This window comes from Cygnus atratus, chromosome 2, assembly GCF_013377495.2.
Source record: "Cygnus atratus isolate AKBS03 ecotype Queensland, Australia chromosome 2, CAtr_DNAZoo_HiC_assembly, whole genome shotgun sequence".
Taxonomy (NCBI): domain Eukaryota; kingdom Metazoa; phylum Chordata; class Aves; order Anseriformes; family Anatidae; genus Cygnus; species Cygnus atratus.
The window spans coordinates 6,806,403-6,830,067 of NC_066363.1; the positions used below are offsets into that span (position 1 = coordinate 6,806,403).

At 47.3% G+C, this 23,665-nt stretch overlaps 1 protein-coding gene across 2 annotated transcripts; it reads right to left on the minus strand.

Moving 5' to 3' along the window:
* Positions 1–120: 120 nt before the first annotated feature.
* Positions 121–22,983, minus strand: WDR86 (WD repeat domain 86). Of its 2 annotated transcripts, none has more exons than XM_035554276.2 (7): positions 22,740–22,983; positions 21,515–21,822; positions 18,618–18,759; positions 16,653–17,085; positions 8,328–8,463; positions 3,693–3,796; positions 121–2,047 (listed from the first exon to the last, which is right to left on the minus strand). In XM_035554276.2, the coding sequence occupies exons 2-7, from the start codon at positions 21,675–21,677 to the stop codon at positions 1,829–1,831; spliced, it is 1,197 nt and encodes a 398-aa protein (XP_035410169.1). In that variant the 5' UTR covers positions 21,678–21,822; positions 22,740–22,983; the 3' UTR covers positions 121–1,828. The 2 variants fall into 2 exon arrangements, with proteins under 2 accessions (XP_035410169.1, XP_035410168.1); XM_035554275.2 differs by lacking the exon at positions 22,740–22,983 and adding an exon at positions 21,952–22,105.
* Positions 22,984–23,665: the final 682 nt, after the last annotated feature.

Here is a 23,665-nt window from a genome sequence, read left to right on the forward strand (position 1 = left end):
CAAAGAGGCCCGCCAGAGTTACAGAGGAATTAGTGTACAGTATGCAGACGCCCTCCAAAACTGGTCTCTTAGCAGGCATTTAACATAATTAAAACGCTCTTTCCAACTAGATGCAGAAACCTGCCAGGTAAGAGCTAACGAAGCTGCTCAGCAGGAGAGGTGAGCAGCGTACGTAGCAGCAACGACAGCCCTGACCCAGCGATGCAAGGCAGGCCTTCAGCACACTTTAGCTGGTGTGCGTGGCTCTTCATCACACAGGATTTTTCCTTAATGGTTGTGGCTAGTCACCCCTTCCACTGGCTAGAGACACTGAGCTCCATCTGTCCGGTCAGTGGCAGGAGGCAGGACAGCTCCGCAGCACGCCTGACTGGCCCCAGCACTGAGGGAAAAGAAAGAAATGTTTTCAAAAGTGTATGTTTGTTTTTCCATGTTCCAGCCGTTCTTTGCTGCTGTGCTTCCGCAGGCGGCTAAATCCCCTCCAAACACGAATAACAACCGGACAGTTATCTGTACATGCCACATGTTTATTAGTCCATTCTAAAAAGGAATTACAGCATTTTTATCTTGCCGTAGTACAGAATAAATAAAGCCATAAAAATAAAAACATGTGGTTAGCTATTTTTGTACTGGTTCTACAAAGAGTTATATCTGCAACTAGAAAAATATAAGACCCCTTGTTTATTCATGGCTCAGTGGTTATCAGAAAGGAATGAACCTGGAAAAAGACTGGGAGAAGTACCCTCGACTTCAACTGCTTAGCGACGCTGCCAGCAAACCAAGGCCCAGCGTAACCGCATAAGGAGGGAAGATGACAAACCTAGTGCTCTTTCCCCCAGCACCCAATAAATCTTCCTGTTTCGCCTCAAAAACACGCTTAAAAAAAACATGCTCAGAACACCCTGTGGATTGAAGGAACACCTTTTCCCCATGAGGACAGCCAGGCTGCCCACGGAGGTTGTGCAGCCGTAAAGGCGATGCCCGCTGACCAGCTTCCAGCCCTGGCCGTGCCGAGGCCCGTCCCAGACGCACATAAGGAGTTTCCCGTCTGGGAAACTGCGCCTGGGGAAAAACAGGTGGTTGGCAGCGTGCGCGCCCCTGGCAGCACACGCGAGATGCACACGAAGCCACTGAGGCTTCCTTTGCTGAAGCGTGAGATCTTAAAGGAGGAACCCACAAGGCTGTTGGGAAGACAACTTGCTGTGCCTTGGCAATTGGCCTTGGTCCAAAAGGTCTGAGGTGTGGATTGTTCGCTCATTTAGCGATTTAATCTCTGCCCTGATACACTCAACTTCCCAGAGAGGCGTCCAGTCTACTTGAAACTCCTCCCTGCTAGGCCGTATCCTCTGTCTGATCAGCAAAAAAAACTGAGCCAAAGGTCAGCCTTGATAGTTGAACGTGTAGTCAGGCTGCAAGGCACCTTCACTTTCTACATTCAGCTGAACAGAGGGCACGTGAACAGGCGACAGGAACGGGAGGAAACGCTTCTCATTAGATACCAGACAGGCGGAAGCGTGCAACACCTCTGTGCCAGAGAAAATTGGAAAAAAAAGCAGTCATAAATCAAGTCCTTAATTACACACCCAGCACAGAGACACCACCTGACCTCCCCGCAGCCCCTCCTGCCCCCAGTACTGCTCAGCTGAGAGTCAGCTGGAGGGGCGGCCTGATTTGAGTCCATCTGTCAGTCCCAGAGAATCAATCCCGGCTTCTAAAAGGTTCAAGCAAAGCAGTTTCCCATCTCTTCCCAAGTTCCGGGTTACATGGACACAGTGGTGCAGAAAACAAAAGGTTCAGCTTTGGTCACCGATAAGAAGTCTCTTCCGGACAGTCACATTAATTCAACGGTCTCGTGGTCGCCGTTCTCTTGCTGTACCATACAGCCGACTTTGTTGTTGAAAAGCCGAGACAGGCTTCCCTTCTGAGAGCTCCTGCCCTGCGCAGACCTCTCCTTCTTCAAGCGCCGCTTGTTTCTCTTGCATATTCCCCGGATGTCCCAAATCCTTAGAGTGCCGTCGTGGGAAGCCGTGTACAGCAACTCGTTGTGGATCTGCAACAACAGGGTCACACAGCATCAAACTGTACGGCTCAGAACGAGCACGATCAAAAATCAGAGCGAACGCAGCTTGAACCGATCCTTAAGACCTGATAGCTCATTGCAAGAGGCAGTATAAATTATCACGAAAGCTGCTGAAGTGGGATGAGATGTTACCAAGTCAGGCTTCGTTTCTCAGCCGCTTCCCAGAGCCATAAAATATAAACAGCAAGAGTTATTTATAACTTAAATCTACCAGAAAAGCAATGGGGAGCTAACTTCTTAGTGTCAGAGTAAGATGGAGCTGGGAATTTCTGTGCTGGTTTCAGACTGCTGGTTTTGAAGATGAAGCTGAAGGCAGCACCAAAATCAGCACCGGTGGGTGGGTTAGGAATTGCTCTCCTTACCATCTCCCTTCTTCCTCTGCAGTACACAATCTGCACAATTCCCCCTCTGAAATCTTTTGTTCTTGCAAACCTCCAGAAATTTAACCTCAACGCCCGCCTGTAGTTTAGGTTCCTCAATGCAACATTTGCTCTGTTGGCAGTGTTCCCAGTTGTCCCCTCATCCCCAGAAGAAAGCCATCGGTCTTGTTCATCCTCCCCTTCCTGGTCTCGTTCATCCTCTCCCTTCCTGTGTCTGCTGGCCTGCCAAAATGCTCGTGGTCTCCCTGCACGGGCACCGAGCGCCACACGAGCCCTGCACGCAGCCCCCGTCCCCACCGCAGCCCTACCTAGCACACCAGTTCAGATTAAGGTCGCCACTTCTCAGTCCTCTCCCTTCCCGGGATGTTTTGCCCTTGGGAATTAAATTACAAAAAAGTACAGAGGCAAGCTCTGCTCACGTCAGTGCTGTAAAGTGATTCTCGCAGTTGTTACCCAACTTCACCTGCACCCAGGTGACCGTCTGCTACAAAACCAAACTGCTCAACATCCAAGCATTTGCAGTTTAAGACCAGCTAGCCACGTGCTAATGCAGAAAAAACATACAAGAGGAGCATATTCACAAGTATGTACGCTTGGGATCAGCTCCAACAGGAATTTCATCCCCTCTCATTTTTCTTTCGACCTTCAGCCTGCCAGAAACGCTGACAGAGTCTCACGCTCTTCATCAAAATCCTCATCCTGTACTCGGCTTGTACCGAGATCCCCATGTGGGGAAATGTGGATCTCACAAAGCGCCCAGGGATTCAAACTTTCCCTCCAGGACTCCTTGCAGCGTAACTTAAACCACAAAACTGGTCTTAGCACAGCCCGCAAGGATTACTAACTTCCCCACTTTTAAACCAAAATGCCCGTAGCCCTTGAGGACGTGCGTGCAACTTTTGAAGGGCTTCAATAACTTCCAGAACATTTTTAACCCAGCAGCAGAGACTCTTCCATTTGTCTGGTGGGAGGTGGACCACATATCAATATAGAGCTGCTCTGTCATCTTCATACCTATAGAAAAATATATGCCGGAGGCAGTATTTTATATAGGGTTTTATAAGGTTTCGCTTATCCTCCCTGGAGCTTTTCTAAAATTGCACGGGGAATGTTTGAGTCTGTCACGCTTCATCTTATCCCAGCACAACGTCACAGAGAGAACAGCCACACCAGCTCATGGAATCAACGGGGGAGAAATCAGAAGTTAAATCCCGGCAAAGAAACCCCTTTGGTACCTGGATGCAGTTGATGATGAACTTGTGTCCTCGGAAGATCTTCTGCAGGACGCCGCTCCTGGAATTGAAAGCTCTCGCACAGGCATCACCGCTTCCTGTGAACACTGCAAAGCAACCACACGGCGTGGCACGCGGCCAGGCGTGAGCGGCCACGTAACGCCAGCTCACACCAGTTCACAAACCTTCCCGAAACCAGTTCACAAAGGACCGGGGCCTATCGTCATTTGGCCTGAGCCTCTTCTCTGGTAGAGCAAGTTCTGATCATTTTCATTTCAGCCCCCTGCATGCCTGACTTCATTTGTCTTTTTCAAGCACCAAACTCCCTACACACCTCAGCATTTCACTCTGCACATACTTCAGATATCTATTTCTGCTCTTCTTTGCCATGAACATTTCCCTGCCTAAACACGCCTCACTAATTCTAAGCAGGCAATTTATCTCAAGTGTGGTTTCAAGGCTTTCCTCTAAGCCTTCCCTTTGTTTTACCGTAGCTATTTCCCATTCTGATCGTATGAATTTGGCCCTAGCTTCATCGTTTTACAAACCTTATTTTCCCCCCATTTTCAACCAGAAGCTTACTACCCATAGCAGGGCTGTCTCTGTTGAAATACCACAGTTAGATCTGGCCTCGGAGGTGAGCAGCAGGTGCAGGCAGCTTTACAAGAAGCTCTATAAACTCTTTCAGCGTGGTAGATTTCTTCAGCTAAATCCTGCAGCTTAGGGTCTTTGCAAGCAGCAGAGCCTTTAAGCGACTCAAGGCCTAGGCTATAGCCTGTTTCGGTACAGCACAGAACTATTTGAGGATTTGGGCCATAACTCTTCCATTCTAGGTGCTAGATATTGTAAATGTGCTGCCAGATTTGTGTTTTTAAACTAAATTAAGCATGAGCAGGGATTTTGACTGAGGATCAGGTTTCCGCAGGGTATCTTAACATGCTCAGAGAACAATTTCTCAGCTCTTCAGGAGCTTCATTGCTGCAGCCAGAAAGCGTAAAGCAGTATTGAATATTTAGGCTGTGTACTCAGCATTATTCCCCAAAGGGAGCACATCTGCATGCTTTAAGGGTTACAAACTGTCCTCATGAACACTTACTTTCCCTTCACTTACCCCAAATTCCTTGAGTTTATCTGGAGATAAAAATTTCAGATGTGCAAAAAGCAACATACTCACTGCTCCCTGCCTTTCATGTCTCTGCAAAAGCCACTAGCGTGCAAAGACTTTTACAAAACCGAAATGCCTGAAAACAGATTTATATTTTGGGAGAAGCTGGGCAATGAATTCCTAAATAGATGTGAAAAAATTAACACATGGTAAATTCGGGGCTACAGTAAGAGATGAGAACAGGCTACCTACTGCCACCAGCTTTTCAACTTCAAATTAAACAGCAGGAGGCTGGGTACTTCGGGGTACACCTTCAAGAAACATCTGGATATGGAAAAATCAGCCTCATTTTATGTGGGCCTACATCAACTCAGTTGCCAACACAATCCTGAAAAAGCATTCGTCCCATTCTGCAAAGCAGTAACAACAATGTAAAGCACAGAACAAGATTTATTTTTTCAGTGCTCAGAAATCTCTGAATACCTACTACACACACACACACACACACACACAGAGTAAGAACCAGTTAAGAGTTGTTTTCGCTGTGCAGCTGTCAGTTTATTTCAGCTATCAGGAGTTTGCTTTTGACAAACACCCTTTACGTCTTTTGAACTGCCACTCTAGATTTAGGGAGCTTCTCTGCAGCTCCGAGTTTTAAAGCAGAGCTGTTGATGTAACCCAGATTCGGCATTTAAATATATGGTTATATATGCACCGCTGTGAAACAAACAAGCAATTAATATATAAAAATAACAATTCATTTTTATATTTTGCTTAAATTTCACAGTATCTTGGGAGGGTGGACAGGTTTTAAACATTCCCTTGGGAATTTTGTGTCATGAAAAAAAAATAAACTGAATTCAATTTTAAATGACCACGCACATACTGCAGAGAGAAATAACCAAGACAATATCATTAAGTAAATGAAGCTGAGGACAAGCTTTAATATTCCCCATGCTATTAATTACAGAAGCATACTGAGGAAAGCCACTAGAAACATATTCTGATTATTTTAGGCTTAGTTCTCAGATCTGTCTGGCCTCCCTATGTGATATAAAGCCATTTAGGAAACACATGTATATTTTTCCTGCCCTCCTTTGACTGAATTTTCTTATTTACACTGTGAAATCTTTTTGGCAACAAGCCTGTGGGTACTGATCAGATAGCAAGCAAAAAAAAATGAGATCTTCTAAAAGAAAATTACCACTTCTCAGCTGAGATTCTTTCCATATTCTAGGGCAGGTGCACATGCGACAGAAACCATAACAAAGTTAATTTATCTCGAAGTATTTTCTCTACGTTTTCGAAAAGCAGAGAATGCCCACACAGTGCCCATCTGTCCCAGGTGAGCAGCTCGAATTTCAAGCTACATTACCTCTAATATTTGGTATCGAGTGCATATGCCCTGAATCACTTACTTACACCGTATCTAATAGTCGTGTTTCAATCGCAATTGCAGCTACTATAGAATTGCCTTACTGTAACACAACCAATCACAGTATATAAATTAACTTTTAGGGGGAAATTTCCTCTTTCAAGAATTAAAATGCATCTGGATTATTATTCGGTCACACCCCTACATTTTTCCATGACATGTATTCCACCCTTCAAGTGGAAGGATTCAATTTGCCCTGTTTGACACCTTTAGTATTTCTGCATTTGATTTAAAAAATGAGATCTTAACTAACACTATGCACACTTCTCTCACACTATCAGGATGTTCTTCACAGGTCTGACTAAATGCAGCAACACTGCCTGCATTTTGAGAGACTGTGAGGGAAACGCAGCGATGTGTACGGCAGGGACAGGGCGTGGGGGCTGAGGGGGGAAGAGAAAGAAAGCTGCAGGGTTGATGGGGGTGGCCCCAGATGATTAAACTTCTGTCTGAGCCTGACTTTCCTTAGGATGGTTTTACGGAGCCTGGTCAGGTCTGTACTGGTTGTCTCCTGTCTCCTCAGTAAGGATTCCTCGCTGGACCAGGCCACCAGTAGCTCAGCACAGTTATCTTGGTTTTGGGTACTCTCGATGAGTTCAATGTTTTGGTTCATATTGGTTTAAAGGGTGAAAATAAAACAAAGGAAAAAAGAACGAACACTGTTTTCCAGTGTTCTTCCTGGATTAAAATTTCAGGTTCATTTCCCCTGCCCCACCTGTATGCATCTTTGAGCAATAATAACTTTGCAGCATAGGCTCGGACCCCTTTCCCTTCCATTTCAGCCTTTTAGCCACCTGCACAAGTTGAAATCAGCAGCAACTAGAGCACGGGGCGGTTCTGGGAGCTGAAATTAACCATCAATTATGATTAACCATTTTAACGGAGGCTGGTAGTGCTGTGGGTCTACTATTAAAAGGAAGGGCAAAAAAACAGGGCTTGCCTGTTAAAAATCTAAGTCTACCTATGGGCTTGGTTTCGTGGTAAGTTTCCAAACACAATTAAGAAATCGGTTCAGTTACTGGATTATGAGTGTGGTCAGATATTCGGCCACGTCAAACAGCCCATTTATCACCATCATACCAATAATCTTCCGAAAGAGATACTAAAGCCCAATATTGACCATTCACTTGGTCTTACGTGTTGGTTGCATAGCTGAAGTACAGAAATCACAAGCTCTGCAATTTCTCGATTAGCTTAGGACCGGTATTCCTTCACTGGGTGACGTGGATGGCAGAGAAATACTTGCTTGGGAAGTGAATGAAGGCTCATCGAGTCTGATGTCAGTGGCAGAAGAAGAACAGGCTGATAAAAGCAGGGGCATAGGCTTGCAACCCAAACCCTGAAGCGCGTCGATGACATGCAGAGGGAAAGCCAGCCAGGAGAGGGATTTAAAGAGATTTCTTGGTCAGAATATGTTATGTCAACAAGAGACGGTTATGCAAAGACACCACTGTTATCAGAGCAGTGAAGGCAGGGAAGCTGAGTCCCAAGCATTCGTAAGAAGGCAAGCAAGAGCTAGAGCAGAAAGGTAGTTTGGGGAACAACTACATGGAGGAAGGCAGATTAAGGGAAAAGGATTTGTGGAAAATGAGTCTTTGAGATGGTCAGGGTGTGAACGGGAACCCTACCTGTTAGAACGAAGCAGCGAGGACTTGAGATGTGGTTCTGGTTTAGGACAATCCCTTACACAGTGCTGGCAGAGGCAGGCACAGGGCTGTGCATCCAGCAGCAGCACTCAGTGTCCACAAACTAGCAGCAGAAGCAGACTGACAGACGTCAGACCGGTGAGGCCAAAGCGTGGCTGCACAAACAGCCCCCAGACAGCTCTGGATCCAAGCCACTTCCCTTCCTAACAGAAATAAAGCAGCTGCCCCTTCACATGCCGGAAGAGGGAGGTGAAAAACGGAGGGAAGATCTAAGCTTCTCACACCGAGCAGCGCAGCAGAGTTTGATACTGCACACAAAACATGCTGGAGCTGAAAAAAGTGACAGTTTCACAAGCCTTCACAGTTACAGTATCCTCTATTAACAATCTTTGATCAAAGACAAACATCCAAAAGGAGACAGGGGATTGCTGAACATAGGAAAGGCAACTTACAGATCCCAGCGTGGTATTTCAAAGTGCTAACGCTGTGCTTGTGAGCCTTGTACGTTTGGATTCGCTCCCCAGTGTCTACTAACCAGCACTTCACTGTCCTGTCCGCGCTTCCTGAATACAAGTGCCGATTCACTAGCTGAAGGGAAGAGAAAAAAACATCAGCAATAGTCTCTCAGGCCTGCTTGTGAGAGAGCTGCACCGAAGTGACTCATCTGAAGTCACGGCTTCTGACTGAACAGCCTCAAAAAAGGAAAAAAAAAAAAACAAAAAAAAAAAACACCTGCATGGTAGTTTCTGCAGAGCGTAGCTGACAAGAACACTTAATTAAAACACTTTGTTTTAATTAAAACAAAAACCCCAGAACAATCTCGAGTAACGAAAAATGTAAATTAAAAATACATTTCCACCCAACATAAACCAGAGAATAACAGGATCGCTCTGCACAAGGTCAACATCTGGAAACACTAACTCTTCAACGGGTCTTGTGCCTTTGTTTCCAGAAGTCTTTTTGGACCGTTATCTAGAGATTAGATGATTAACTATTCTCACACAGGTTTCTAAACATCTTCAAACAGGTTCTCTTCTGCTGTGAGCGTAGAGCAAGCCTGCCTATAAAACCCAAAGAACGGCACTTCGTGGATGGACATCCTCCACACTGTGTGAGCTCACCAGCGAACGAGGTTGGTTTTTCCTTTCCACGCAGACACGGCAGAGGATGGCAAAGGGAAGGACTGCAGGAGGGAAACTGAGACAGCGAGAACGTTACTGACCTGTGCAAGGCTATAAAACTAGCTGGTACACACCAACCAACTATCCGAACCTCCCAAAGCCCGGCAGCTTCGCAGGGAAACCCTTTGGCGCAAAGAAAAAAACTTGTATTCAATGTTCAGCTACGGAAGATGAACCGAAGGCTTGAACAGCCACCGTTCTGCGGAGCTGTGAGCCCAGGCAGAGAGCTGGCCCAACACCTGAAGGCAGGAGGACGAAGGCAGCCAGTCGGACACGTGTTCTCAGAGTTCCCTTCGAGGTTGTGACAATTTGGTTCAAAGGCAGAGAGAGCCGGAGGGAGAATCCCAACTCCCCAGAGAAACAGGATTCACGTAAGGAGTAACACCACCTTGGTTCCCCTCCTCATGCACAGATCAGAAGGCTCAAAGTGGCGAGCAGAGCACTGACCCCTGAGGCTCCCCAGACACCTCCAGGAAAGCAACTGGACCCGGGTCTTGCTCTGAGGTCACTTTTAAGGGGCTGGTTCATCCACCACCTTGCATTATCGTAAACGCTCAGTCTCCGCTCTTTACATGCTGTTTCTGCCAGGTTGAAATGTTTTTCACCCTCTCCCGTCTCCATCCCCACTCCCAAAAGGCGTCGTTCCTGAACGGTGTCAAAAATGAGCGGAGCTTGGCCCAGGGGCAGTTTGCAAAGCTAAACGTCAGGGGGCTGTAAAACACACGCGCTGTTAAAAGCCAGCAGTACTCTGAAGTGTCACATCCTATTACTTCTCAGCTGTTTCAGCAATGGCATTAATACCACGTCTCCACCAGGGAAGAGAAGGAACGACCGGCTGAGACCTGTAACAGCCAGCCCGAGGAAGGGAACCTGACCCTTAATTTCCAGGCTCGACCCGAATGGGCAGGAAGAACATTGTCTGATGGCACCTGCCGAATGCAAGAGGTTGTTTTGAGCCGAGATCCTGCCGGGTTGTTCTTGGCCAGGTCACTACATTTTGTTTTTTTTCAGACATCTTGCTTGCAGAACAGGGGAAAAGAGCAGGTGACAGCCTCCTGCAGGTAAGTGCCACGCGGCGCTAGGTACCCGTTAGGTCGCGCCGCTTGATTTCCACCTTGAGGCGGGTGTACAAATGCTGAAGTGAAACAGAACGGCAGCACCGTGCCCAGATTTTCCTCTTCGATAGATATAAAACTCTTCTGAATGACCTGGGCTTACCCAGGTCATTTGCAGCACTGGGATCACAAGAGCTGTAAAAGCTTCTGAGGCACAGAAGGCGATGAAGACAGTTGCTGAGCCAGCCACCTCTCCAAACCCAAAGCCTCCGAGCCACCCAGGCGGCCCTGCGAGTGCCTGTACACCTCCCTCCCACTCGCCAGTTTAAGCAGGTGAGCACAGCAGCAAAAAGGATTCTCAGCAGAGGCTGGGAACAGAAATACCATCGGGTTGAACAGCCCACTGGATGTCACAGACCAAGCCTGCGGCAACACCAACAGCAAAACCGCGGTGTTTGTAAAATGCAGAGCACGAAGTAGCTGTTAGTGGGGAAACCTAGCAAGAGCCATAGCTCAGGGTGAAGACGCAAATCAGACCCACCACCAGCAGTACGATGCGGGCATCTCCATCTAAATGGATGTAGATACTGACAGCTAAGATGGCTCCCTACAGTCACTGCAGCCTAGGCCACGACTCGCCTCATCCTGAAGCAGATATCTGAAACAGTTTGTACCTTAAAACTGGGTATTTTGTCCCTGGACAAGGAAGGCTGCAGCCTTCTCAGCTGTAGCCATCTGTATCCAACTTCTTCGGCAAGGGCCAGGAAGCATTACGTGCCTCCGGGCAGCTGTGATGGGCATCAGTGCCTGCAACTGCCCAAGAGAATATACGAAACCAGCTGGGATGCTCTCTGAAAAGAGCAGGACAGAGGCACCAGCCCAATCTGACCCGTGTCAAGGCAGCGTTTTTACTCCAGAGCTTGCTTTCAGAGCTTGCATCCAAAAGATGTGGTTATCCCCAGTGCAGACACAGCCTACGGGGGGCATTTAATCCAGACCCCGATGGACTGCAGACTACAGAGCATGCTGACTTCTTCACCAGAAGGCAAGACCATGCTGTAGCTTCGATGGGGGGCCAGGCCTCCCCAGTGCCACAAGTGGCACCTCATTTTGTGTCCGGGTAGCCGGGTGCGCTCATTTTCAGCAAATACTTGTGGGCTTACAACCCTCCGTCACAAACTACCAGGCCTTTTCCCTCCCCTCATCCCAAAGGCTCCAAAACCCATACCCAATTCCCTATCCCTGGCCCTATTCTTAGTGAAGAATTTAACTTCCTTATGATTTAAAAGGAAAAATGTAAAATTTCACCCAATAGATTTTCCGAATGTACCCCAGCCTGTCAACTATTGGTTTCAAAACGATCAGGAGAAAGACTTACACGTTCTAATCTGCAAGTGCCTGGAGAAGCAGTGATATTTTCAGAGCTGTATTTCCCTTGGCTGGCTTTTAAGCCCTTTGTTCCCTTTGGCTAAGAGCCCAACAAAGTTCCGGACGAGGCAAAGCATGGCAAGGCAAGGCAAGGCCACCTGTAGCAGAGCACACAGCACCCAAGGGATTCGCAGCTCGGATACTAGCAAGCTGAGTGGGCATTTCAAACCCAAGGAGCTTCACAAGAATAACTATAAAAAAAAAAAAGCTGATGACAATCAGATGCCCGGTTTTAAAGCCTGAGCCAGACAGAGGGAAAAAAAAAAAAATCACTGCGTTGATATCTGTAATTCTGGACTGTTCGTTTTTCCTCGTTACTTTGAGGGACTTTGCTTTGCACCAGATGCAACCCAGACGCCATAAGGAAGGAAATTCGTCTTAGTCCTTAGGCCAAGGTCCTGGAGGTGTACTGCTCCATGAAGAAGTTCAGTCAGACCGGCCTTTAAGCTGCAGTGGCAAAATACAGGTTGCAAACACCAAAGCTGTTACAGGTTTTACTTTAAAAATGCTTATTTTATGCAACCCTGCTGTTGGTGGCAGCCCCTAGACACGCCACAGCTCAAGCAAACAGCAAACCAAGGGCTGGTCTCTCAAGGCAGTCCCAACCCTATTGCTCCACAGGCTTGGCTGAACTGAATACTTGCCGCAGCTTAAGACAATTTCCACCTGTATGAATGCCAACAGCACAGCAGCAGAACTGTTTAGCAGGCATTTCAACCCGCAGCTTACAGGAACGGACTTTGCTCTCCCTGTTGTGTCTCCCTAAATTGTGTGAGACACAATTCAGCCCCCGTCCAAGGAGAGGCAATGAGCTCACCCGTCAGATTTGGGCACGTCCTCCTTCCGAAGACCAGGGCGCTCAGACCGGCCGCCAGGAACTCGAGTTCACGTTGACCCCGTTTCCCACTGCCAGCTCTTCCTCTTCGTGGGGGTTGGCATTCCTACAACCTGTCAGCCGGGTCTTCTGTTCACAGCTGCTTCTAAGTTAGAAATCACCAACTTGGAGCAGCCTCAAGTTACAACTATGCGAGCCTTCAGCCGAGTTAGACTTTCAGGATCCCATTCAAACCACATTCATTTTAATGAGCTAAAGAACTCCCTGTGGGCAAGGGATTGGTTCTTTTTTGTTTGTTTTTGTTTTGTTTTTTAACTGAGAATCCATCTAGAGTGAGCTCTCTGGTCTGGCTCTTAAAGAGCGTTTTTCGACTTCAGTGCAGTGCAAAGCAATGGTCCTAGAAACACGACCCTTTTCTAACAGTGCTGTACACCTTCAGATCTCCCTAATTTGTATCTTCACCCTCTGATGAATGATGCAATGAATTACAAAACGTACATGCACTTCATTCAGTTGATGGGACCAGGAAAACAATTCTGTCCCCGTGATCACAACAGTTAAGCGCACAAATGGAGTTCAGGCAATGGCTTTGCTCAAAGCATTCTTTTCCCCTAGCCAGCTCTAAGAGACAACCAAAGGGAATGCTCCCAACAAAGGATCTCTTGCAGGAAAACCAGAAGCAAGTCCTTGCCCGCTCTTGTTCATTTAAAACTCCTTTTGAAATTCTCATCCTCGTCAGAACGTTCACTGCAGCGTCCAAGCTAAATACCAAGCTGGATTGTTTTCTTTCTGCCAGCTTCTGGCAGCACAACTTTTACAAATACTCGGTCTGAACAATCAGCAAATGACCAAGCAATCCTTGTGACGGATTTGTAAAACCACTTTGGAGGCATTTAGAACAACATACACAAGGAAATATTTAGGCCAGGGTTACTGCAGACGGCCGCGTTAAGGAAAAGCAAAATCGATTATTAATTACAAATAGCAGGGCTCTGAATTTTTTTAAGTGGAAGAAGCGGAACGAGCTGCGTGATTCCTCTCGGCCCACCCTTGCTTCTTCCCCGTTGCTTCCTACAAAACCTCGCCGCTGGCTCTCGGACGGAGAGGGAGCACGCAGAACAGCTGCTGGGCCTCGCCTGCCAAGCTCTCGACGCGCTGCGGGAGAGCGGAGCTCTGGCTGCCGCGCTGCCGGTTACCTCGCCTGACTGCCTGAGCACAGGCTGCCCCAGCACCGAGCTCGGACGCAATCCTCGCAGCAGGCAGGAAGTCTTCTGGGAAAACGTCGTCAGTCGAAGCAAGGGAAGTGGCAGGAGAGGAAGCTGGTACCTGCAGCAGAACGATGCGGGGGGCACAGCGCGTGCAGGACCTTCAGCCGGGACAGGACAAGGAAAATGGGAACGGCTCACTCTGTTCACTGCATCCTCCAGGATCACCGAGGAGAGGGGAAAAAGGAGAGCTAAAAGCTAACCAGGGCTTTCTCTCCTGCCGTGCTAGTTTAGAACATTCAGGCTCCTCTAATCCATGCACCTAAAGGATCTCAGAGCAACTGAGGAACGTTCAAAACCCAAAAGTACCCGTGGTATCACCTCTCTGCTCTCCATACAGCAGCCCTGCAGGAAGCAAGGTGGAAAACACAAGCGTGCTTTGTGGTATCTACCCAGAAAGGCCCCTCCAGCAAGCTCCACTCACACTACAGACAGGCTACTGGTATTTACTGGAAAGCAATGGGAACAGCCCAGACCTAATTTCAGCAGTTCAGAGCATCCCGGGGCACTCCCGGTAACGACAGCGCATTTTAAAGTTGGGGAAAAATACGGTCTCGATATCCAAACTTTCCCCGTCCTCTGGCCAAAGTCATTTTTGCAAACTTTTTGAAAGGTCAGCCTCCCTTCGGAACCTTAATTTGCAAAAATAAAATGAAAATAAGTACATTTTGCCCCGTCGGTCTCTTCACACAAGCCTATACCAGCTGGTGAGGAGGTAACAACCACCTTTAATTGCTGGTACCAGCTCCGTTCCTCCAGGACAGGGGAGTAAAAATCTGGTGTAATTAGCAGCTCACTCCTCTACCCCGAAGAAACTGAATTACTGCCAGTAATTAAAACTGCTGGCTACCGGGCGTGACTCACAACTACCTCCCAGCCCTCCCTGGCCCACTGTGTGAAAAATGCTAGGCTAACTCACTGACACAGATTGCAACACTGACACAAAGAAGCCCTGGGCAAAGAAGGCTCCAAAAGCTTCGGGAGAACAAAAAGTCATTAGAACAAAGAGCAAAGCAAACAAACAAAAAGGAAAAAAAAAAAAAAAAAAGGAAGAAAGAAAAAGAATAAAACACACACACCTCTGTTCAGGAAGTTTCCCTTCTGTTGTACCATCTTTGTATGGATTCTGGTGACTGACCCCTTTACAAAAGGCTGAAAATCCCACGTGGGCTGCACGGAGAGGCAGCCAAGCGGAACAGAAGGGCTCGTGTTGAACCCAGTACGAAAGAGGAAGGCATTAGGAAAGATCGACGGGCTGAAGCTATTCAACAGCGACTGTTCAAGCCGGGGTAGGGTTTAGAGGCCTTAAAACTGAAGGCTCTCTGCGGGGCAGCGTGTACCCAGCTGGACTCTTCCAGCCTCAGACACCAACCGGCGATCGGAGCGGCTCCCAGTCACTCACAGCTCCGGGAAGAGGATTTGGCCAGGAGCGCTGCCAGCACAGCCTTGGCAGCAGCGGCCCTCGTCTACCCCGAATTGTTCAGGTTTGCCAAATAGATCTTTTGGGTCTGCCTTTCTTCTCTCCTGCGAGAAGCTGTGTTTGTTTAAAGCCATTGTTTAACTCCGTGCTCACAAGCAGAGGAGCACTGCTCATTCTTGGGCGTTCAAAGAGCGTAATTGAATTTCCCAGGCTTCTGGGAGAGGGTCAAGCCAGTTTTGTCTAACAATTTCAGCGAGAGCCCAATTAAATTAAAGCAAGCTCTGTCGTTGCTAGTCTGTGCCTGGGAGAAGGGCAGCAATTAAACAGCAAAACATAGCGTGACACTAGGAACAGCAACAGCTTTACTTGAGCATCCTCAAAATACATTACCCCGGTATCTCAGGACCAAGCTATAACACCCAAGCAAGACAAACGCTACTCCAGGACATCACAATTTAGTTCTTTTTTCCTTTCTAAGACTGAAGGAAAAGAGAATTCCTTCAGTACCACTGGGTTTTCAGTCCGTTAGTGTCGGCTGTGACCATCTTCTTTAGAAACAAAGGCAACTTTTATTGAACAGCTATTAAAAACAGACACTGCAGCCTCCCTAAAGGAAAAGCTGGTAGGGCCACAAACAACAAGAGCAGTGAGAAAACTGTTGTCTGATGGAAGTTAATATGACGCATCTATTCAAAAACATTTAGGTTTACTTACCTAAAATTAAGTTACAGACCATCATTCACCTCCTTTAAACACTCCATTAATATTTTCTGGTGAATAACTGACTTTACAGGACAAGTACGTGTTCAGTGGTTCCCCTTTTCCTTCTTCATCTCCTTAACCCCCTTCCCTCCCCTCCAACATTATCAAACTTGGCAACATTCACCAGACAAATACTACAAACAGAAAAATAAGGTACAGTTTTTCAAGTCACACTAATTTTTCACCCCCCCTTTCCCTCACTATTTCTGATTTCTCTCCCCCAAGCTCTATTTCTCTTTTCCATTTTCCTTGCCCGTTCTCCTGTTTGGCCATCTCCTTCTCAGAATATGTTTGCGTGGTTTTAAAAGCAGGATTTCTTTCAGCTTTATGCTCTCCTATTATCTCTTGCCCATAATTTTGGGTTGGTTTTTGGTGTTTTGTCCTTTTTTTTTGGAAGGTATCTGGTTTACTCTGATTTTTACCCTCCCCTTTTTAAGTTATCCATCCCTGTGTTTGGGGGACAGGGCTCAGGTTAAGTTTCTTCGAAGTCTGGTGAACACAGACCTTACACAACCCTACTCAGAAGAACAGTGCTCCCTGCTAATCTCACACAAATTGTGGGATCTAGGAGGCTTTGAATAGATACTGAGGTAGAAATTAGACCAAGACAACCACTAGAAGCCAAGAGGACACCAGAACGTGTTTTAGAGAAAGAAGTTGTTCCAAGACTGCAGAGCACGATTATTTTGTTATTACGTGAATGTTTTACGCTCACCATTTATAACCTGTCTCAGAAGAGCGTCTCTGTGAATGAAAGAGCCAACTGAGGCCCACACGATTAGGATAAGGACACCCCCTTCGAGTGGCTCTTGACAAGGCCTCCATTCTTACCTCTAGACAAATTATGGATCCTTGATGCTCTTTGAACACTTTCAACTGCTCACCAGTGACAATGTTCCACGTTCGGATGGTGTAATCCGTGCTGCCAGAAAACAGCTCCCTGTTTGGTGCGTCAAGTATAAGGCATAAGACAGCCCCAGTGTGTCCCAGCAGAGTCTGGTAACAGCGCCCGCTGGACACCCACCAGACCTTAACAGTGCAGTCCGTGCTACCTGTCACCAGGAGGTCTCTGCTCACTTTCTCCTCCTCTTCCTCCTCCTCCTCCTCCTCTTCGAGGACATCCTTGGAGGAGTAGTGAGCTAGAGTCAGGACACAGTTCCGATGGCCCCGGAATTCCTGGATTTGTTTCTCCTTGTCCACACTCCAGCAGCGGGCTGTCCTGTCATAGGAGCCACTAAACAGATAGTCTTTGGCAACCAGGATCCTGTCAAAAAGGACGTCTATATGTATTAGCACTATCACTCTTTTGACGTAATCTTATTTTTGTCACAATTTGAGTTCCAAGCACACTGAAGTTAGGAAGAGTAGCATGAACACAACACATCTGACTCTGATTCAGCCTCTGTTTCAAACACATTATTTACGAACAGACATTTTTCTACACTTCCCTGGTTTTACTTCTGAAAAGTAACACCCCTTATTCACGTACACCAATGTGGATATTTTTGCCCTGTAGCACTGCAGCTCTGAGTGTCTGTTTTTCTACGGTCTTTCCCAGCAGCACTAATACTTTTCGTGAGTTATACGTGCCAATTAACAGATATTAATTTGTTAGGGGCAGCGTGGGGGCGGGTTGTGTTGTGGTTTTTCTGTGTGTTCTTGTAGTTGGCAGTGGGTTTTTGTTTTTACAAGAAAAATGATTTTTCTTGATAAGTACGTATTAGTATTTCTTTACAAATAATTACTTATAAACTGACCTACGAAAATCGCTTGGAATTAAAATACAAAATACATTCCAAGAACCTGAACTGTAACTAACGGTATAGAAATACAAACAGATTTCCATCAGCAGATAGAGAGTGCATAAAATAAATAAATTGTACAGCTAATTTCTCATACTGCAGGATCTTAAAAAAGGTAGAGCAAGAGCACCCCACTTCTAACAGCAAACTAGAGATTGCAGCTCAAGCATTCAGCTTACTGGGCCCCCGCAATAACGAGCTGTAGCTGCACAAACACGTAACGGATAAGAGAACAATCTCTGCGGTTCACATTTCCCAACTGGAGACAGGGAACATTATAACCTATCTCCTTTGTCAGCTGAGTTTGGTCCTCTGGAATCTTTCAAACTGGCAACAAAGACTTATGAATAGGGAACACATTTCCCCATTTGCTGATTCAAGCAAAATCAGGCCAGTGCCAAAACACAGACAGAGCCAGCCCTCCTATTTACAGGATCCAGCTACACATCGTATGTGTTTTGTGTTCAGTAAAGAACAAAAAACACACATTAAAAAATAAAAAAATCAATCTTTGACTGCTCTGTTTGTGATTAATTAAAACCATCCCAACTATTAAGAGGCACTTTACAACCGGCTGATCAGTCATGCACAATCAGCTTAATACTAAACTTCATTTGCACGAGCAGGAATAGTAACTGCAGAAACAGCCCCGACTTTATCCTTCTCAGTGACTCAAAGGCTTGACGTGATGTTTTTACATCTATTTATCAGAAGCATCTGTTATCAATTGAATAATTTCTTGTGGACTTTCATTCCTAGCACTGGATTCAATTCCCCTGCCGTGTGCCTTTCATTTCTCTCCTATCTGCTGTCTATGGATGTGTCAGCACTGTTGCTAGGAAAACTAATCATTACAGCACAGAACACGTGTAGCTTGCACTCAAAGGTTTACACAACCTATTTTATTAGCGCAGTAATGGAAAGTTGCAGTAAAACGACAACACGCGTGATAACAGATTACAGGAACACAATGGAAGAACTCCGTGGAACCAACCTGTTAACAATTGAGGTGTGTCCTCGGTAAATGGCCAGGCACTGGCCTGTCACCACGTCCCACTTCCGAATGGTATGGTCGGCGCTGCACGTGAAGGCAGCCTCGTTTTCTAAGTGGCAGAAGGTGATGTAGCTTTCGTGTCCTAGGAACAAGAACAGAGATACAGAAATTCAATCATAGCGCACGCAGGCAGGGCAGACTAGGTGTGTTCTTCAGCTTAACTAAAAATACGGGAAACAAACAGACTAAAGCCCTAGTTTTAAATGCACAATCATGTTTTTCACATTTCAGGATTTGTGTAAAACACAACGTGTTTAATTAACAGTAGAAAACTCTGCTTCATTGATATAAGGATCAAGAGTAAAACAGTACAGTTCCACCAGTCAGGCAGCTCATATCATTTTATAAAAGCATAATGAGCTGAATTAGGATCGGTATAATAAAATTTAGACTACTGGAGTTTAAAACTCATTTTGAAAAGGGGGGTGGGGGCTGTTTGTTTGTTTTAAATAAAAAAAATGCTTTTGATTTCTTCTTCTGGTCAGGAAAAAAAAGGCTGCATTTCAACCCAGCCTATTGATTGTCAGGACACAAACAACAATCCTAAACTAAATCACAAAACTATGAAAAAAGGAGAAGACGTGAGCCTTACCAGCAAGTTTAGTTTCACTGTCCAAGCAGAATGAAACGCAAACAAAAAAAAACCATAACTAATAAAATGTCAACCAGTAGTTTCCCCATTAGGAATGATAACATGAGTGAAAACACAGTTTTCAAAACATCAGTATACTTTTAGGAAACGACACAGAAAGAAAGAATAAGAGCAGAATTATTTATACAGTAATCAGAGTATGTTGGGAATTTACTGTTACAATAGACAAAACCGCTACACTAAAATTGCATGCTGAAAAATACGGTAATGGTAGTGAAGAGGAATCTATATTGCAACCCGAGGCTTCTGTTGCTGCTTAGCAAGATGTGCCATTGTTTTATGAAACGTACTGCATCTAAAACCACCTTAGGATTTGGGGCCCAGCTTTGTCCAAGATCTCTTGTGTGAAATATTGTCACCTATCTAGGTAACTGATGAGACAGTTACCTAGACTTTACCTCTTACACTTTTTCATTTCTATATATTCAGACTAAGTTTTCAGACCAGAACTGTTTCTTCTGAAGTGTCACAAGAGAGCCCCAGACTTTGGCTGAAGCCAGTAGGCCTTACTGGGATTTAGAAAAGACAAAGATATAAAAAGGACAAGCGTGACTAAAGGGAGGGAAGCGGACAAAGACACTAGAAAAACAGATCAGTGTTATACAATCAAGATACTAAAGAACTGAGGGAAAGCAGACTGTCCAGTAAAACACTTAGGTTCGCTGACTGCAAAAATGTGATTTTGTTAAAATTCCTGTACTTCAAGAAATCAGCAAATCAGAAGCCACATTACAAACACACAGTCTTGTTTTCTCTTAAGCAAATTCACCAGATGTCAAAAATTAAACAGGCCTGTAAGTAGGACTGTAAGTAAACTATACCCATCCTCATATTACTTGAAAACTTTTTGCAAAGCAGCTTAACGGGGCAGGTTTCAACCACTGGCATTTTTCTTGCAGCAGCTTCTAATCCTGCTCTTAGAAGATCAAAACAGCATTTTGGTTACTGAAATAAAGTCTGTCAGTCAGATTTTAACCATCGATACTACTTGAGCCACACAAAGGATGCCAAAACCCCCTGTGGCAGACAAGGTCTGGTGATGGTCTGGTCAAAAGCAGCCACCACAGAAGTCTTGTCAGTTATGTTGTGGTGGAAGCTTGAAGCTGTGCTACAGATACAGGTTGATTAGTAATTATAGCTTTTATAATATGAATTTACCCAAGAATTGTGTGAGTGCATAGATATAAAATACATACAATTATCTGATTCAACTGACAGGTCACAAACCATCTATCCAACCTTCTTTAAAGTTTACCCCCAAATCTAGCAGTTCACAGCCAGATTCTGAATATTATCCAATATACTCATCTTTCTAGTCAAAAGTTAATGAGTGCTTTAAATGGATTTCTAATCCTTAAAAGCAACTGCAGTGAGTTTTCCAGGAGACAGAACTATGGCAGGATGTGGGGGAAAAGACAATACTCTATCATTAAAAACAAGCATACAAACTAACAAAAAAAAAAAACAAACAATGTTTATTTTTGGAAGAAAAAAGGATCAGAAATTCCAAATGTAAGAGCTTCCTTTTTTTCCCCCTGTTTTAAGAGAAAAAGAAAACGAGTGAGTGAGAATACAAACATAATCTTTGGTCCATAGTGTGACCCTTGCATGACTGTGTTCTGCAGAGCTTTTCCCTTCTTTTTAATTATTCAGATGTTAGTCTAAGGACAATAAATTTTGTTAATAATGCAAAAACAATTTAGAATGAAAAAGCCCCGCAATTAACATTTCTGTGTCAAATGTAAAGTTCTGTGGGGAAAAAAATATCTTACTTATTAAAGTTTCTTTCCAGAAACTTTAGTTTCTAGGTCAAAAGCTTCTAAATAAAGATCATCTGAAAAATGAGAAGATTAAAAGGACAAAAAAAATAGAGAGACAATAATAAGAAGTCAAGATTTCATCAGGTTGTAAAACAGAAGGCTTCTGGAAAGAGACAGAAGTTAAACTGCTGCGTTCCACACCCTGAGATAAAAGGATCCATGCCTTCAGTAGTGCTGGTAACCTGTTTTGGGTTGCAAGAGCTTCTGCTTAACATTACTGCAACCAACCCTCAGAAAAGCACAGAACAAAACAAGCATGATTTTGGCTGCACAGCAGGCAGCAGGGACTGAAAGAGACCAGAACACGCTGTGTGGCCTGTCCCAGGCTCCAGCCTCGAAAAGCAGGCTAAAAGCAACCGCCATACCTTGGAAGTGGCCGTGGCACTGGCTGTCGGCCGTGCTCCAGAGCCGCGCGGTGCCATCCTCGCTCCCCGTGAGCAGGCGCTGCCCGTCGGGGCTGAGGCTCAGCCAGTTGATGCCTCCTTGGTGATCTGCGCAGACCTTCACGGCGGAGCCGCTGTTCCCCATCCCGGCGGAGGCGGCAGAGGCTCGGGGTCAGCTCATGGGCGCTGGGCAGCCCCCTGGCACTGCCGTGGGCCTCCAGCTGTCTCCCACCGACCGACTTCAGCCATTACCTCGACTCCGAAAAAAATCAGCCGGGTAGTCCTGACTCCTGCATGGGGACACAGAGAGGGGAGATAAGGATGCGCTGAATCCCATAACCTCCCCCATGGACACATCGCTGCCTCAAGCAGGATGCGGTCAGGTTCTCGAGCACCCCGTTCTCCACAGAAAGCCCTACCGTGGAAGATGGGTTTCCAGCCACTCGTGCACCTTCTCCGTGGGCATCCAAGCCCCTGGGAGAGGACCAAGCCCTCCCAGCCCCGCAGTGTGGGCATTTGGAGCCCTGTGCTGAGGCAGTGGGGCACGCTTCTTCTTTTTAAACCACCTCAAGGCTGAAGAGGAGACGCCTCCAAGCAGGGGGGGACCCAACCCCACGCAGCTCACAGCGCCCAAAGGCGCCGCCTGTCCCCGTCTCCCTCGTCCCCCCCAGCTCCACGGCCACCACAAGCTCACCTCAGAGACCCCCCAGCCCTCCTCGCCATCCCTCCCACACGACCCCCGGCATCTCCGCCCCGGGCTCGGCTCTTTGCGAGGGGAACGGAGCCGGGGGGGGGGGCGGATCAGCTCCGGCAGGACGATCTGCTCTCACCCTGCAGCGGGAAGAGGGAACCCCCTCCCCCGGCTCCGGCTGGCTTTTTTGAGGGGGTCAGAGGGGAAAAAACAACGGAGGCACTGCCCGGGGGGGAAGAGGGAAGGGCTCCCCCCGGCGCCCCGCCGCCGCCGTGCCCCCCTCAGGCCACCCCGGGGTGGGTCCCCGGCGCCGGCTCTCCCTCCATGTTAGAGCCGCTTCCCCCCGGGCGGGAACCGCGGCCTCTCCCCGGCCCAGTGCCGCTTCCTCGGAGCTCCCTCTTTGTGCTCCCGGCACGGCAGCCCCCTTTTTTCAAGAAAAAGAGGCACACCCCCAAAAAATAGAGGCGCCCCAAAGCCCCCTCCCCGCCTCCCCCCGGGGCTGAAGCCGCTCCTTACCTCTCCTTCCAGTCACCCGGCGCTGAGGGGGAAGAGTCGCCGGGGCGGGAGGGTCGGTCCCAGCTGGGACCCTGTAATGACCGCCCTAAAACCGAACGGATCCGACAGCCCCCCCGACCGCACACACCCGCCGAGTCCCCGGGCTCGTCCTCGGGGGGAGGCAGCGCTTCCTGCGGCACGTTTCGCCCCCTCAGGCTGCCTCCCGGCTCCGCGGCGCGGCTGCGCCATTCCCCCCGCCTCAGGGCGACCCCGGGGGGGCAGCGGCCCCGCCGCAGGCTCCCCGGAGGGCAGCCGCGGTTCTTTTCCTCCTTCCCCTTCCGAATGGCTCCAGCCCTCAGTTCCCTCAGCCCCCTGTCCCCTTCCCCGTGCTGCCGAGCCGGGGGCTGGCTTTGAGGGAAGCCATCGCCTTTTGTTCCTCCTCTCGGCCCCCCCCCCCTCGCCTTCCCCGAGGACCAGCTGAGGTTGGGCTTCTCCTCACGGGAGCCGCAAACATCCACATCTTCCTCGGAGCTTTTGGGGCTGTTTCTCGTTTAACATGGTCCCTCACCCTCTCTGACCCATGGGTAAGCCAGGCTGGCTGCAGAGCCCCTGGCTTCGTCCAGCCCCAAAGTGGGATGTGGGGTGGTGGGGTGGGGATGCTACAAAATGGGGCTCCGCTGTGTCAGGAGCAATACAAAACAAAGATAGGAAGGGTCCCATCCCACCACAACGTAATTAAATGTACAAAAGATAAGCCCATCAGGCGGAGAAGGTGATAAGAGCCCCCAGCAAGGCAGTGGTGGGGATCAGACAGGGATCCTGTTGCCCAAACTAGTCAGCTATGAAATGGGCAGCTGAGGAACCCGTGCTGCTAAAAGCACACCTGCAAGGTACGATATGTAGCAAAACCCACTTTTCTTGTCTCCCACTCCATTTAATCAGAGAAG

Coding starts and splice junctions, on each gene's coding strand:
- WDR86 (XM_035554276.2), bottom strand. CDS start 21,677: ATGGGGAACAGCGGCTCCGCCGTGAAGGTCTGCGCAGATCACCAAGGA. Junction 18,760..21,514: donor GTGCCACGGCCACTTCCAAG/GTATGGCGGTTG, acceptor TCTTGTTCCTAG/GACACGAAAGCTACATCACC. Junction 8,464..16,652: donor GATCCATAATTTGTCTAGAG/GTAAGAATGGAG, acceptor TCTTCCCTTCAG/CTAGTGAATCGGCACTTGTA.